The sequence below is a fragment of the Neomonachus schauinslandi genome, chromosome 7 (assembly GCF_002201575.2).
Source record: "Neomonachus schauinslandi chromosome 7, ASM220157v2, whole genome shotgun sequence".
Lineage (NCBI taxonomy): Eukaryota > Metazoa > Chordata > Mammalia > Carnivora > Phocidae > Neomonachus > Neomonachus schauinslandi.
This window is the reverse complement of record NC_058409.1, coordinates 22870651-22887435: the sequence shown is the minus strand read 5'-3', so window position 1 is coordinate 22887435 and position 16785 is coordinate 22870651. Positions and strand designations below refer to the sequence as shown.

Below are 16785 nucleotides of genomic sequence, written 5' to 3'. Positions count from 1 at the left end.
GTCATGGTCCCAGGGTCCTGGGATCGAGCCCAGCATCGGGCTCCCTGCTCAGCGGGAAGCCTGCTTCTCCCTCTCCCACTCCCCCTGCTTGTGTTCCCTCTCTCGCTGTGTCTCTGTCAAATAAATAAAATCTTAAAAAAAAAAAAAAAAGAAAATTTCAGTGCTTTAGGAAACAAAGGCCACCTTCTGTGGAGAGTTGGCACATATTGTGATTTTTTTTGACCAATTTAATGTTTATGGAACTAAACACAAATTTAATCTAATAATTTTAATCTTATAGTTTCATTTCACATGGGAGGAAAACCCACCAACTTGTCAAATCACTGCATTCTTAGTTATGTTAAGACCAAAGTACTCGGGGCGCCTGGGTGGCTCAGTCATTAAGCATCTGCCTTCGGCTCAGGTCATGATCCCAGGGTCCTGGGATTGAGCCCCACATCAGGCTCCCTGCTCAGCGGGAAGCCTGCTTCTCCTTCTCCCACTCCTCCTGCTTGTGCTCCCGCTCTCCCTGTCTCTCTGTCAGATAAATAAATAAAATCTTAAAAAAAAAAAAAAAGAGACCAAAATACTCATCAAGGTCAAAGAGAAATGAGTATGACATACTTCCTGAGCATTTATTTTAGTTTATAAAGTTTGATTTTTAAAGCAAATAACATGTCTTCTTTAATGCTGTCTAGGAATATTTAACTATGTTCTGCAGTTTTCAGCAATGTCCTTTTAATGTGAAATTTAATTATGAAGTGATACTTTAATTCATTCATTTTCAATAGGCTGGTTCTGAAATACTTGCATTTCCAAATCTTTTGCCAGAGTTATGTACTTAAGATTAAAAACTAAAAGACTTGATTTTATCCTAGAAAACTCATTGCTTCTGAGTTGGTGCATCACAATATGGCACATTTTCTATAAGGAGCTCTTTCCTAGGGACCAATTCTGAAAGAAAAACAAAAAGAATAATTGATATCATTAAAATTAAAATAAAATGAACATACTCATTTCCCTCTAAAATTTCTAACAGTAAAATACTGAATTTTAAGGTAAATCTTCCAGAAATATTTCATTTCAGATAACTTCAAAAGTGAAGTCCTTGATTTAAAATGGAAAACTGTTAACAGGATTCTCATTTCAGATTATATTAAAACATCTATGATCAACTTAACCCTTTATGATTTATTAAATATAACTAATTACCTGAACAGAATTCGGCTAATATACATTATCACCTATCTGATGAGAGATTACTGATAATTAAAACAATCAACTTGAAAACTTGTTAAACTGCCTACTATATAAAAAGCAAGACCATTTTCCTAACTTAAAGACTCTAAATGAATTTTACAGAATAGTGGTTCTCAAATGGGGGTGTTTTGGGTTGTTGTACCAAGTGAGAATGCTACTGGCATTTAGAGAGCAGGAGCCAGAGATGTATGGGACAATCTGGTGCAGTAAAGAACTATGCTGTTCAAAATGTCAACAGTGCCCCACTGAGAAACTCAGGCAAACAACAACAACAAAAAATATAAGTCTTCGGTGAGACATCCTACTGGAGGTCAAGTGAGAGAGCGCTCTTAATTAAGATAAGAAATTTTGTAAAGATCAATGATTTTTCCTTTTTTTTTTCCCCAGGAGAGCTGAATTCAGGTATCAGGATAAAAAAATGCTCACATCACATTCTATGAAATAACTTGGATATACTCTTCAAAAATATCATGGTCAGGAAAGACAAAGAAAGATTGAAGAATTGCTCCAGATTAAGGAAGACTAAAAAAATAGTGACTAAATGCTATTTGTGTGATCCTCAATTGGATCCTAGACCAGAGGGAATTTTCTTCTTCTACTAGAGAAGACAAGTTAGGACAAATGAAAACATCTGAATGGTAGAGTTGTATCAATGTTAATATTCTGGTTTTGATAATTACACTGTGGTTTTATACGAGAATATCTTTGCAAATTTAGCAAACATATATGAAAGTATTTTTAAGAAATACACTCTTTCTCCAAATCTAATCTTAGTGGGCTGTCATGATTTTAAAAATGACCATTTGGGGGTAAAGAGGCATTATGTTTACAATTTACCCTCAGAACATTTAGGAAAAAAATGAGGGTTGGATAATAAAGCAAATGTGGTAAATGTTAGCATTTGTGGAATCTGGGTAAAGGAAATTTCCATACCCTTCAACATCTCTTACATCTTTTCTGTAAATTTGAATTATTAAAAAAATTTTTTAAAAGGTATCATTAAAACAAATTCAATTGAAAAGGAAAAACACCTGATCTAACTAAAATAATGTTATGAGCCAGATGATAAATGTGGTTTACCAAAATGAAAATCAGCTAAGTAATTATTATTTAATCACTGTTTATCTCTCATCTGCTTCTATCAATCTTTGGAGATACCACCAGAGAACAAATTACAGTTTAGGTTTTAACGTATTAGCAATGGCAGTAAATTGTTTCACTTATCAAACATATATGTGCCATTTTATGCTGAACATTATATCACAAAATGAAAATGCAGAAGTGAATACAGAATAGTCTCTTCAGTATAACATAGTGACTGCAGTTAATAATACTGTATTGCATATCTGAAAGCTGCTAAAAGAGTAGATCTTAAAAGTCCCCATCCCAAGAAAAACAATTTGTAACTATGTAAGCAGACAGACATTAACTAGACTTATTGTGGTAATCATTTTGCAATTTATACAAATATGGTATCATGTTGTACAAATGAAACTAATATGTTTTATGTCAATTATACCTCAATTTTAAAAAAAGTCTATTTAACTTCAAGGAGTTTATAATCTGGTGGAAAAGAGAGATTAACCAAAAGTCCAACAAACAACAGTTTAAAATAAGAGATTTAATTTTCTCACATATCAAGAAATACAGATTAAGGCATCCTGGGCTACTGCAGGTCTTTACTACCACTTAGAAGCCAGGCTCTTTTTAAATTCCTGCTCTGCTATCCTTCATGTGTGATTTTTGTCTTTACTGCTGCTGTGACATCACCATCTATACTCCAGGAAGGGAGAAGGGAAAAGGGCAAAAGGAGACTGCTAGGTTGACTTATGCCTTTTTAACAGGAAAACAATACCCTTCTTACAACAATATCCAATACACAACTGCTTAGGTGGTCAGAAAGGTGTCATGTAGTCTGAGAAAGAACCTTTTTTTTTTTTTTGGCTTGGCACACTGCACCCCAACAAAATTTTTCAGCTGGTAAGAAGGAATGGATATTGTGGTAACAAGCAGTACACCCTCTTGGCTACAGAACATGAATATATACCCTTTGTTTCATATACAGAATATATCCATTTACTACTTGACCCCCAAGGTCCTATCCAGATTCAAACTGAGTCCCTCTGGCTGATGTGCTAGCCTTTCCATTAGGTCTAGCCAGGGCCCACACGGTAGTTACCTATTGGACTACCGTAAAGAATAAGCAGATACAGCAATAAAAACCTGGAATAGGAAGCATATGGCAGTCACTGTTCCACAGTAAATCCTAAATGCTGCTGGACAGGAAGAGCAAGGACCCCCTGCTTTTGGCAAAGCAATAAAGTCCTTAGTCAGTCAATCTGGTAGCACGTATCCTGCTTTCTGGGAGACTCAAAGACCCTCTCTTGTCCATTGTTCTTCAAGGCTCCTGGTTCTGTATGTTGGGGAAATGCTTGCCCAGAGGTGAGGATACTGGGAAAGATGCCCTTCTTTGAGGCTCTAAAGCTTTCACTTTCTATTGATATGAGTTCAGGGGCCCAGGGATGGCTTTAAGAGTTGAAGTGAGCTAGCCAGGCCTGGGGTTTCTTGGCAATATACTCCATTCAAAATTATTTTTTTCTAGTCATTTCTATGTACAAGTAGCCACAGGCAAACACCCTGAAAATTTTTAAGCATGAAGATTTTCATCCTTTGGTAATGGCCTCTATGTTCTGCCCATTCCCCAACCCTAAGATTAATGGATACTCCTTAGAGTAATGAAAAACTATAGGCTCCATTGAGTAAATGCATTGTATATCTGATCCTTGTTTGGAAAGTGGGAACAGCTTGAGGCACTGATTTTATTTCATGTCAGAACTCAGAAGCCCCCCGCTTGTATTGGCTATAGGGTTAGTGAATAAGAGCGATTCTCATTTTCAACACTGCCAGACTCTAAATCTCAAGTATAAGACTCTCAATCAGGATGTAGACAGAAAAGTGTCCTTAGCAAAATAGTACTTCCTTCCATATTTGCTTTGCACCAACTAGCTTAATCTGCATTCATCCCCTTTTTCAGAATTTTGCTGAAAGCAGGAAGAAATAACCAGAACACCTTGACATTCTGGTTATTTCTCTTATTGCTGTAGCCTCAGCTGGTACTTGGTCTGTGTCTCAAGAAACACGATGAGGCACTGACCTCATGTTTCATCACTACATAACAAGGACCACCAGCCTAAAGACTGTAAAGGTCAGGTCCACAACAGTCCTATCCCCCTCTGTCCTTGCCTTCCATTCAACTAATTTCACATTTTAGGCTGTGTAATTTTCAGTATCTCACTTTTGGTAACAACTTCTGTTGTTTTTGGTTAAAAGTAACAGAAGCTGACTCTGGACGATTAAGCAGAAAAGTCATTTATTAAAAAGGTTATTAGCCTAACTCAAGCAATTATTGTGAGGGCTTAAGAATCAGGCAGGCTTAAGGCTAAGCTTCCAGCAACAATGTACAAAGCCACACCACAAAACTGGCCTGATGATGAAAACTACTGCTGCCTATTGGGCACTAGAAGAAATTGCCACCAATTCTACCACCATGGAACACAAGATGCTACATTTCAGATGCTGCTGGAAACTCAATTTTTTGCTCCTGCCACCACACCAATGCGCTTCTGCATCAGTAAGTTGACTCTGCAACCACTGATGCTACTCTTGCCTGCAAAAGAGATTCTGTGCCAACTGTCTTTTCTCAAGTTCATTTCTGAATATGAGTGAATATACTTCACCTATGTCAAATTCTATGCTAAGCTGTAAAGAAAACTGAGGAACTGAATTTTCTAGATTCTATGATGGGAATTTAGAACTTAAGGAGATGGAAATACCTGAAACAAAATTATCAATTCAAAGAGTGGTAAATAACCAGAAAACCTGTCAAATATTCACTACTCCATCCCTTCACCCAATTCACCTTATTAGGTAATCTCTGGAATCAAAAAGTGCCCTTAATTGAATTTTTCTAAATTAACTGTTAGCACTTTCATAGGCCAAATATATCACAGATGTATTTATATGCTGTATACTATTTTTCACTGTAATTTTGCTTTATTGATGATAAAATCTCTGACTTTGCTCTCTATATTAGATGTCAATGTACCATAACAGCCTAAGTTTACTGAAGTTGTCAGATCTTGAAAAAGAACTATACTGAGATCATGATTTATTTCCTGTACTTTAGGCTCCTGAAAAACCTTATCTATTATGGTCATATGAAATGTATCACTTAAAAAGTAATTTCTTAAAATAAAAAGGCTTTAATCAAAATTTAGGTCAAGATTAAAGATAAATAAAGAAATAAAAGAGGAAGGAATATTTCCAAACTCATTTCATGAGGCCAGCATTACTCTGATACCAAAGGACACTATAAGGAAAGAAAACTAGAGGCCAATAACCCTGATGAACATAGATGTAAAAATCCTCAACAAAATATTAGCAAACCAAATTCAACAATATGTGAAAAGGATCACACATCAAGATCAAGTGGATTTATACCAGGGATGCAAATCAACATCTGCAAATCAATGTGATACACCCCATTAACAAAATGAAGGAGAAAAAAAAATCATAGAATCAACTCAAAAGACATAGAAAAAGCATTTAACAGAATTCAATATACACCCATGATAAAAACTCTCAGCAAAATGGGTATCACGGGAACATACCTCTACATAATGAAAGTCATATATGACAGGCCAACAATTGACATCATACTCAATGATAAAAAACAGAAAGTTCATCCTCTAAGATCATGAACAAGGATGCCCATTCTCATCACTTCTATTCAACACAGTACTGAAAGCCTTACCCAGAACTAGGCAAGAAGAAGAAATAAAAGGCATCTAAATAAGAATAGAAGAATGGTCTCTATTTGCAGATAATATGACATTATATATAGAAAACCCTAAAGACTACCAAAACTGCTAGAATAAACAAATTCTGTAAATTTGCAGGATAAAAAAATCAATGTACAAAAAATCAGTTGCATGCCTATATACTAATAACAAACTATCAGGAAAAGAAATTAAGAAGATCCCATTTATGATCGTGTCAAAAATAATAAAATACTTAGGAATAAATTTAACCAAGGAGGTGAAAGACCTGTATACTCAAAACTGTAAGATAGTGATGAAAGAAATAAAAGACAATACAAATAAATGGAAAATTATTCCATGCTAATGATTTGGAAGACTTAACACTGTTAAAATGCCCCTAATACCCTATGGAATCTACAGATTCAATGCAATCTCTATCAAAATTCCAATAGCATTTTTCACAGAAATAGAATAATCCTAAAATTTATATAGAAACCCAAAAGACTTTGAAAAGCCAGAGCAACCTCAAGAAAGAAGAACAAAGTTAGAGACATCACACTTCTTGATTTCAAACTATACTACAAAGCTGTAGTAATCAAAGCAATATGGTATTTGTGTAAAAACATAAGAATAGACACATAGATCAATGGAATAAAACAGAGGGCCCAGCAACAAACTCATGCATATACTGTCAATTAATTAACAACAAAGGAAATGGGAAAGGATACAATAGGAAAAGACAGTCTTTTCAATAAATAATTCTGGGAAAACTGGACATCCACACGCAGAAAATGAAAGTGGACCTTTATCTTACACCATACACAAAAATGAACTCAAATGGATTAAAGGTCTGAACATAAGACCTGAAACCATAAAACTCCTAGAAGGAAACACAGGGGAATAAGCTTCTTGACATTGGCCTTGGCAATGATTTTTTTGGATTAGACATTGAAAACAAAGGCAATAAAAGAAAACATAAGTAATAGGACTAAATCAAACTTAAAAGCTTCTTGTACAGCAAAGGAAATCATCAACAAAATGAAAAGGCAACCAATGGGATGTGAGGAAATATTTGCAAATCATATATCTGATAAAAAGCTAATATCTAAAATATATAAAGAACTCATATAATTCAATAGCAAAAAACCAAACATATAATTAAAAATTAAATTAAAAAATTCGATTAAAAAGGTGCTGAGGGGGCGCCTGGGTGGCTCAGTTGGTTAAGCGACTGCCTTCGGCTCAGGTCATGATCCTGGAGTCCCGGGATCAAGTCCCGCATCGGGCTCCCTGCTCGGCAGGGAGTCTGCTTCTCCCTCTGACCCTCCTCCCTCTCATGCTCTCTGTCTCTCATTCTCTCTGTTTTTCCAAAGACCTATAAATAGCTAATAAATACATGAAAAGGTGCTCATCATCACTAATCATCAGGAAAATGAAAAGCAAAACCACAGTAAGATAGCACCTCACGCCTGTCAGAATGGTTATTATCCAAAAGACAAGTAAGAAGTGGTGGCAAGGATGTGGAGAAAAGGGAATCTTTGTGCACTACTGCTGAAAATGTATATTGGTGCAGCCACTACAGATAACAGTATGTAGTTTCCTCAAAAAATTAAAATAAAAGTACCATATGATCCAGCAATTCCACTTCTGGGTATTTATTCAAAGAAAATGAAATCACTATCCTGAAAATATATCTGTACCATATGTTCACTGCAACATTATCTATAATAGCCAACACACTGAAACAATCTAGGTGTCCACTGACAGATGAATGGATAAAGAAAATGTGGCGTATATATATACATGGTGGAATATAATTCAGCCATAACAAAGGAAGGAAATCTTGCCATTTGTGAAACCATGATGGGCTTTGAAGGCATTATGCTAAGTGAAATAAGTCAGACAAGAACAAACACTGTATTATCTTACTTACATGGAGAATCTAAAACAAATACAATAACAAAATACTGAACTCACAGATACAGAGAACAGATTAGTGATTCAGAGGTGGAGCGTATGGGGACTGGATGAAATGGGTGAAGGGGGTCAAACAGTACAAATTTCCAGCTTTTTTTTTTTTTTTTAAAGATTTTATTTATTTTTCAACAGAGAGAGAGAGACAGTGAGAGAGGGAACACAAGCAGGGGGAGGGGGAGAGGGAGAAGCAGGCCTCCCGCGGAGCAGGCAGCCCGATGCGGGGCTCGATCCCAGGACCCTGGGATCATGACCTGAGCCAAAGGCAGACGCTTAACGACTGAGCCACCCAGGCGCCCCCAAATTTCCAGCTTTAAGATAAATAAGCTCTGGGGATGTAATGTACAGCATGGTGACTATATTAACAATACTGTACTGTATATTTGAAAGATGTTAAGAGAGTAAATCTTAGGGGTGCCTGCCTGGCTCAGCTGGCGAACATGCGACTCTTCATCTCAGGGTTGTGAGTTCAAGCCCTACATCAGGTGTAGAGCTTACTTAAAAAAATAAATAAAAAGTAATTTTTAAAAAAATTTTTAAAAAAAGAGTAAATCTTAAAATTCTCATCATAAGAAAAAAATGTGTAACTGTGTGGTCATCAAAGTTAACTAAAAACTTGTAATCCATGTTAATTGTATTTCAATTAAAAAATCTATCAATGGCATGGTTTATAACAGTTTGGTAATCAGAGAGTTGTTTAGGATATAAATAAATTATAGGACATTGAAATATTTAGAATATTTAGCTCCACAGTTCTAGCAATGTCTCTAAACATATTAAGCACACAAATATATATAAGCTTAAATTAAAGAACTTGAAGAAAAACTGTTTTTTTCTAAGAACCTGTCCTGACCCACCAAGTGCTGGATTTGGAACTCTGCCTATGTGCCTCAACAACACCTCTGCCTCTCTTATCATGGCACCCAAAGGATTGTAATACTTAGCTATTTGTTTTCCACATAGCACTCTAAGTTCCATTAGGACAGGAACTGTTTTTTTTTTTTTTTTTAAGATTTTATTTATTTTTGACAGAGAGAGAAAGAGTGTACAAGTAGGGGAAGCAGCAGGCAGAGGGAGAGGGAGAAGCGGCTCCCTGCTCAGCAGGGAGCCCGATGTGGGGCTTGATCCCAGGACTGTGGGATCATGACCTGAGCCGAAGGCAGACGCTTAACCATCTGAGCCACCCAGGCACCCCAGGACAGTAACTGTCTTGCTCATTTTCTATTCTCAGTGCCTAGCACAGTACGTAGTCAATAAACGTTTGTTGGATCACATGAACTTGCCTCAGAATAAAAACCATATGATAGTTTTAGGTGAAGACAAATATAAAAAAAACAAAGAACAGAAGTTTAAAAATGCACTTGAAATAAAGAACAGTTTCCTGGAACTTTATTATTTTAATATAACACACATGTACTTTGTTTGTCTTTCACATACAGTCCAGAGAAGAAATTTAAAAAATATGGATAATGCTGTTTAGAAACAAAGTATGATTAATATATAGCCATGTGAAGCCCTGAGTTTTCTTGTTCACAATTTGTTCATCATACATTTCTTATTCATCGTTTTTTCTTATTCACAAATTCGGCGACTGTCTATAAAATATATGTTTGATAAGGGCCAACAATGAAACCAGCTGTCAATATTCATATGAGAAAGAGGGCTTTGACAAATGTCAATAATCAATGAAAAAGTGTAGAACAAGGGAATAATTTCAGTATTTTTCTAAGTCATAGTTATTATTTTTCTATACACTATCTAGAAAGGCTAGGCTAGACTAATGATGAAAATGGTATGAATCAAAGATTATGATTAATCCAAATTCATGTACCTGAGATACCAAAAAAACAAACAAACTAGACACACACAGAAAAAAGTAGGGATACATGGAAAGAAAAATAGTTTCCCTAATATTTTTTTTCCTCATCCTGCCCCAGTTTCTCCAATATTTGAAAAGATTTTAAAAATAATGAATCAACAAAACTAAAAGACAACCTATAGAATGGGTGAAGATATTTGCAAATGACATATCTGATAAAGGGTTAGTATCCAAAATATATAAAGAACTGATACTACTCAACACCAAAAACCCAAATAATCCAATTAAAAATGGGCAGAAGATATGAACAGACATTTCTGCAAAAAAGATATACAGATGGCCAACTGAAACATGAAAAAAAATGCTCAACATCACAGATCATCAGGAAAATGCAAATCAAAACCACAATGAGATATCACCTCACACTTGTCAGAAGGGCTAAAATCAAAAAGACAGGAAACAACAAGTGCTGGCGAGGATGTGGAGGAAAAGGAACCTTCATGCACTATTGGTGGGACTGCAAACTGGTGCAGCCACTGAGGAAAACAGTATGGAGATTGCTCAAAAAATTAAAAAATACAACCACTCTATAAGCCAGTAATTCCACTAGTGGTTATTTACTCAAAGAATAAGAAAACACTAATTTGAAAAGATATACGCACCCCTATGTTTATTGCAGCATTATTTACAATAGTCAAATTATGGAAGCAGCCCAAGTATTCACTGATAGATGAATGGATAAAGAAGATGTGGTGTACATGTATAAGATGGAATATTGGTGTACATGTATAAGATGGAATATTACTCAGCACCAAAAATAATGAAATCTTGCAATTGCCAACAATATGGATGGATCTAGAGAGTATAATGCTAAATGAAATAAGTCAGAGAAAAAGAAATAGCATATAATTTCACTCATATGTGGAATTTAAGAAACAAAACAAACGAACAGAGAAAAAAAGAGATAACCCAAAAAATAGACCTTTAACCCTAGAGATAAATTGATGATTACCAGAGGGGAGGTGGGCAGGGGGAAGGGTAAAACAGGTGAAGCAGATTAAAAGTATACTTATCATGATGAGCACTGAGTAATGTATAGAATTGTTGAACCACTATATTGTATGCCTAAAACTAATATAATACTGTATGCTAACCATAATGGAATTGAGATTGTAAAGTCTCAGCATTTTATTTTTAATTTTTTAAAGTTTTAAAAAATGAGTTTTTCTCAAATGATGAAATTATTTGGTCTGTAATAAGAAACTTGTAATTATCTACAAGGATAGTGATGTGATTTTTTTTTTTTTAAAAGAAAAAATGAGAGGGGCGCCTGGTTGGCTCAGTCAGTAGAGCATGGACTCTTGATCTCAGGGCTGTGAGTTCAAGCCCACTGGGCATGGAGCTTACTTAAAAAAAAAGAAATAAAAAGGAAAAAATGAGAAGTTATTTAGTATAAAGAGTTCTTGGTAGGTGTTCGTATTTTATTTCCACTGTAGTTATTATTTGAAAGGGAAGGAAAAAGAGACATGGATTTAAAATTCATGTAGCTGTTTCTGAACTTGGTGATTATTCTTGCAAATGAAGTTTAATTTAATTATTTTCAATATCTATTATTTTTCACGTTGGGACATTATCTGATTATTTTTTAGAAACACACTATCACAACTCTACTTTTTAGCCAAGTAGCAGAATTCATTTCTGTATACCAGTATAGACATTGCTAAAATTTGTGGAGAGATTTGCTTAAAGTGGTTGTAAAACAGAGATTAAAAAATCAAATTTGTTATATCTTGGACCCACAGGAATAAATTAAGAAAAAGAGACCCATATATCTCTTAATAGAAAGAATGAGGCCATTATTAAGGTAATACAGCATTCTATACTAATTACCATGAAAGAGTCAAAATTTTCAATCTTGTGGGAAAATTAAATTATACAAAAACCAATAGACAAAAAGAAATTTAAACCAATATTGTCATATCTAAAACAAGGCATGTGAAGTATAGATATCAAATTTAGTTAGTTGAAATAACTTTAATTTTTATTCATATAAATAAAAATACCTTTTTTTAAAATGATAAAAATTACATTTAGCTGTGACTACCTGTATAAAATGTTGGCTATCTTATACAAAAGCTCTAACAGTCATTATTAAGATTAAAGATGATGACTAAAATTTGCAATTTAGATTAACTATGTTTACCGCTCTTATAAATACAACTCAGATCTAATAACTTCTGATAAATTCTCATGAACTAAAAATAACTTTAAAGCTCTATAGGACTTATACTACTATATATCAAGATTTATTATGAGGCTGTAATAATTAAGACATTATGGCATATGATGCATGGATACAAAAACTAGTTACATAGATTATAAAGTTCAGAAACAGATATACGCATATATAGTTATCTGATTTTACAACAAAGGTGATCCTGCAGTGCAGTGGGGAAAAAGTGGTCTTCTCAATAAATGATGCTGGATTAAATGGACATTCACATGTAAAAAAATAATTGACAAAAAGCTTATGATTTCACTTCTATGTGGAACCAAAAAACAACAACAACAACAACAATGAATAAAAAAAGCAGAAAGAGACCTATAAATACAGAGAACAAACTGGTGGTTGCCAGAGGGGACAGTGGTGGAGGAATGGGCAAAAAAGGGGGTGAAGGGGAGTGGGAGGTACAGGCTTCCAGTTATGAAATAAATAAGTCACAGGGATAAAAGGTATGGATAGGGAATACTGTCAATGGTAGTGTAATAGTGCTGTGTAGTGACAAATGGTAGCTACACATGGGATTAGCATAGCATGTACAGTGTTGTCATATCACTATGTTGTGTACCAGAAACTAACATAACATGGTGTCAACTATACTTCAATTAAAAAAAAAAATCTTCACTCCTATCTCACACCATATACGAAAATCAACTCTAGTTGATAGAGACCACCAAATGGAAAAGATCAAACAATAAAGCTTTGGGAAGAAAGCATAGGAGAATCTCTTTATGACCTGGCTTGAGATAGGCAAAGATTTCTTAAGACTCAGAAGTACCAACCATAAATGAAAAAACAGACAAACTGGATCACATTAAAATTAAGAACTTCTTACCAAAAGACAACATTACCAAAACAAAAAGCAAGCCATTAAGTAGAAGATTCTTATAAAACACATATCCAACAAAGAATACATATTCAGAACATACGAAGAATTTCTTCAAATCAATAATAAAAAGGCAGATAACCCCTTGGAAAAATGGGAAAAAGACTTGAACAGACACTTCATAAAAGAGAATATCCAAACGGCCATTTAACAACTGAAAAGGTGCTAGTACTTCATTAGTTACCAAAGCAATATAAATTAAAATCACAATGCAATACCATTATACAACTACCAGAAAGGCTAAAATTAAAGATGTAGAGTACCAAGTATTGGTGAGGACGTCAAGCAACTGGAGCCAGACACTGCTGCTGGAAGTGTAAATTAGTCTAACCACTTTGGAAAACTGGTTAGCAGTATCATATATTACTTTTTTGATAAATACAGTGAAGTACTATAAATGTCTTTTCTCTTCCTTATGATTTTAATAACATTCTCTTTTTTCCAGCTTACTTTATTGTAAGACTATAATATAATACATATAACATACAAAATATGTGTTAATGTACTTTTTATGTTATCAGTAAAGCTTTTCATAACAGCTGGCTATCAGTAGTTAAGTTTCTGGGTAGCCAAAAGTTACACATGAATTTTTTTTTTTTAATAGAGAGAGAGAGAGATCAAGCAGTGGGGAGGGGCAAAGGGAGAGGGAGAGAGAGAATCTTAAGCAGACTCCATGCCCAGCGTGGAGCCTGACATGGGGCTCTGTCCCAGGAGCCTGAGATCATGACTTGAGCCAACATCAATAGTTGGATGCTTAACCATTTGAGCCACCCAGGAGCCCCTATACATGAATTTTCTAATGTGCAGGAGGTCAGCAACCCTAGCCCTTGCACAGTTCAAGGGTCAACTGTATATATATATATGTTTGTATATATACGTATACACATATGTACATGTCTGTGTACATATGTGTACATTTTATTTTTCATATATGTATAAATTTTAATCTAAAAGGCACATTCAATAATGTTCAAAGAATCAACATTCATTATAGTCCAGAACTAGGAGCAACCCAAATGAACAGGAAGGATGAATTGTGGTATATTCAAAGAATAGTCATAGAAATGTTGCTATACACAACAATACAGATGAATCTCACAAATACAATGTTGAAAGAAACTAGACAAAACAGTAATCCTATATGATTCCATTTATATGAAGTTCAAATGTTTTATTATATTAAGTTAAAAATCTATACTATTAATAGGATAGTGGTTAGCTTGTTGGAAGGGGGTATCTGGAAAAGACATGATGACATGAGGGGTTTTGGAGATATTGGTAATATTATTAAATAGCTTACTGTAGATGTTGGTTACATGGATATTTCACTTTGTGAAAATTCACTGGCTGTATAGTTATAAATAGTGCACTTTTCTGTTTGTATGTTATACTTTGATAGTTCACTTTAAGAAAAAAGCCTTTCAAAAACTTGAATATCATCTTTTTTGTTGTTGTTGTTGTCCCCAAAGATACTTCAGGCAATGAAAACAAAATATAATGTGATATGAAAATTCTGCTGAGGGGCGCATGGGTGGCTCAGTCATTAAGTGTCTGCCTTCGGCTCAGGTCATGATCCCAGGGTCCTGGGATGGAGCCCAGCATCAGGCTCCCTGCTCTGCGGGAAGCCTCCTTCTCCCTCTCCCACTTCCCCTGCTTGTGTTCCCTCTCTCGCTGTGTCTTTCTCTGTCAAATAAATAAATAAAATCTTAAAAAAAAAAAAAGAAGAAAATTCTGCTGAAGTCCTACAAGGAGTCTGGAGGTATAATGGAGGATCCTCAACTATATTTCCATTTCCTATAATCATTTTTAAAATAACTTTAATCATAGAATAAAAGGTAAAGAACAGTTAATAAATGATAAGTAGGTGATAAATGATAACAGTTTAAGTAGGTGATAAATGATAACATAATAGTTAAGAACCCCAAATAAATACAATGAAAAACTGGTCATATTGTCTTTTAACTACAGTTCCATAATGTAACCAGTGGTTAAGATTAAGAAGAAAAAATAAATTTAAAAAAGAAAAAGAAAAAATCTAGTAAAACAAAGTTTTATAATCTAGCATTAAAAATGGTAGCCTTACAAATGTATAAAGATATACCACATTGTCTAGCAAAATCAAGCTGTTTTACTAATCAGCATTAGAAATGCTGCAATTGCTCAATATTTTAAAATACAAGGAAGTCAGAAAATATTTTTAATTTTACTTACTCAGTGTATTGTGGTCTGTGTGAATACCTTGTATAACAGATGTTCTGAGTAACCATTCAACATCGGAACCTATTTTTATTAGCTGTTAAGAAAACCAAACAGAATAAATCCTTTGGATATTTTTTCAATGGTCCTTATGAATGCACTGTTTTTGAAAAATGTAAATTTACTGTTATTTCTTTTTGGGTAATACTGCCTTTAACTTTTTCTAACCATTCCAAGCATACAGAAACTCAGACATATGTGTACTTTTATCCATCCGTTCCATATTTTGTTCCAAAATAGATTCAGAGTGTTTTTTGTTGGAATATATATTTTATATGTTCAAAATGCTGTTTTCTTTGGGAGAGGGTTGAATCTTTCTTTTATAGAGTTGGATGTTCTAAACACTAGAAATGATACTGAACTAGGAGTCGGAATACTTGGATTCCATAGCTCTATCATTAAGTATTAGGCCTTTAAGTTCTCTTTAAGTTTCAGAACTTATCATATGCAAAATGAAGAAGTGGACTAGAACAAAGCTTCTCAAAGCTGTGGACCCCTCAGGGACCTTGAGACCCTTTCAGATACCATGAAGTCAAAAGGATTCTCATAATACTAAAGCTTTCTGCACTGCGTTGTGAGCAGAAGTAGAGCTTTCTCCATGGAATACCATTTTATATGAATGAGCAACAGACAAACTATGATCAGACTTGGGTATCTGGCAAACATTTTCTTGAAAATGAATGAGCTGACTCTGTTATTTATTTCAAGAAAACAACTAACTGTATTTGCTGACAATGGTAAAATTCAGGTTTTCAAGAAAAAATTAGAATTCTAGGGAAACTATCTGCCACCATGAGCTTGATAGTTTTTCAGTGCTTATGGATTTTTCTGATGAGATAGATATTAATATTAATAAATATAATTTTAAAATATTACATACTGAATTATGTTAACATTTGGGAGATATGCATTACTTGGTGAACCTGTATTCTCCAAATCAACGGTGCAAGATGTTACAAAATCATGCATGGTAAAAGATCCATTCAAAGAGAAAGACAGATTAAATCTATTGGTCTACTAATGAAGACTTAAGAGCATGTGGAGAAGAATATCCTAGGAATAAGCAACAGCATAAATGCCCTGAGACAGGAAAGTTCTTGGTAAATTCAAGTGCCCTCAATGCACTGAGACTGTAAGAGTAAGAGGGATGGAGGGGGCTAAGGTGGGTAGTTAATAGAGGTCAAATGATATAGTCTTTTTTTTTTTTTAAGATTTTATTTATTTATTTGACAGAGAGAGACAGCTAGAGAGGGAACACAAGCAGGTGGAGTGGGAGAGGGAGAAGCAGGCTCCCGGCCGAGCAGGGAGCCTGATGCGGGGCTCCATCCCAGGACCCTGGGATCATGACCTGAGCCGAAGGCAGATGCTTAACGACTGAGCCATCCAGGTGCCCCTGGATGATATGGTCTTGTAGGTCATGGTAAGCACCTTAGATTTTACTTTGGGATGAGAAGCTATGGGGGTTGTGAGTACAGGAGTGATGGGATATGCCTTTTTATTTAAAAGGCTC

General features: G+C 34.8%; 1 protein-coding gene across 2 annotated transcripts in view; it reads right to left on the bottom strand.

Annotated features, from left to right (window-relative positions):
* Positions 1-530: 530 nt before the first annotated feature.
* The window catches only part of LYRM7 (LYR motif containing 7), a 29090-nt gene continuing 12835 nt past the window's right edge, over positions 531-16785 (bottom strand). For both annotated transcript variants that reach the window (XM_021701949.1, XM_021701950.1), the window contains exons 4-5: positions 15231-15312; positions 531-933 (exon numbers count right to left, since the gene is read on the bottom strand). In XM_021701949.1, the coding sequence (XP_021557624.1) occupies positions 863-933; positions 15231-15312 (153 nt within the window). In that variant the 3' untranslated portion in view covers positions 531-862. The remainder of the gene's footprint in view (positions 934-15230; positions 15313-16785) is intronic.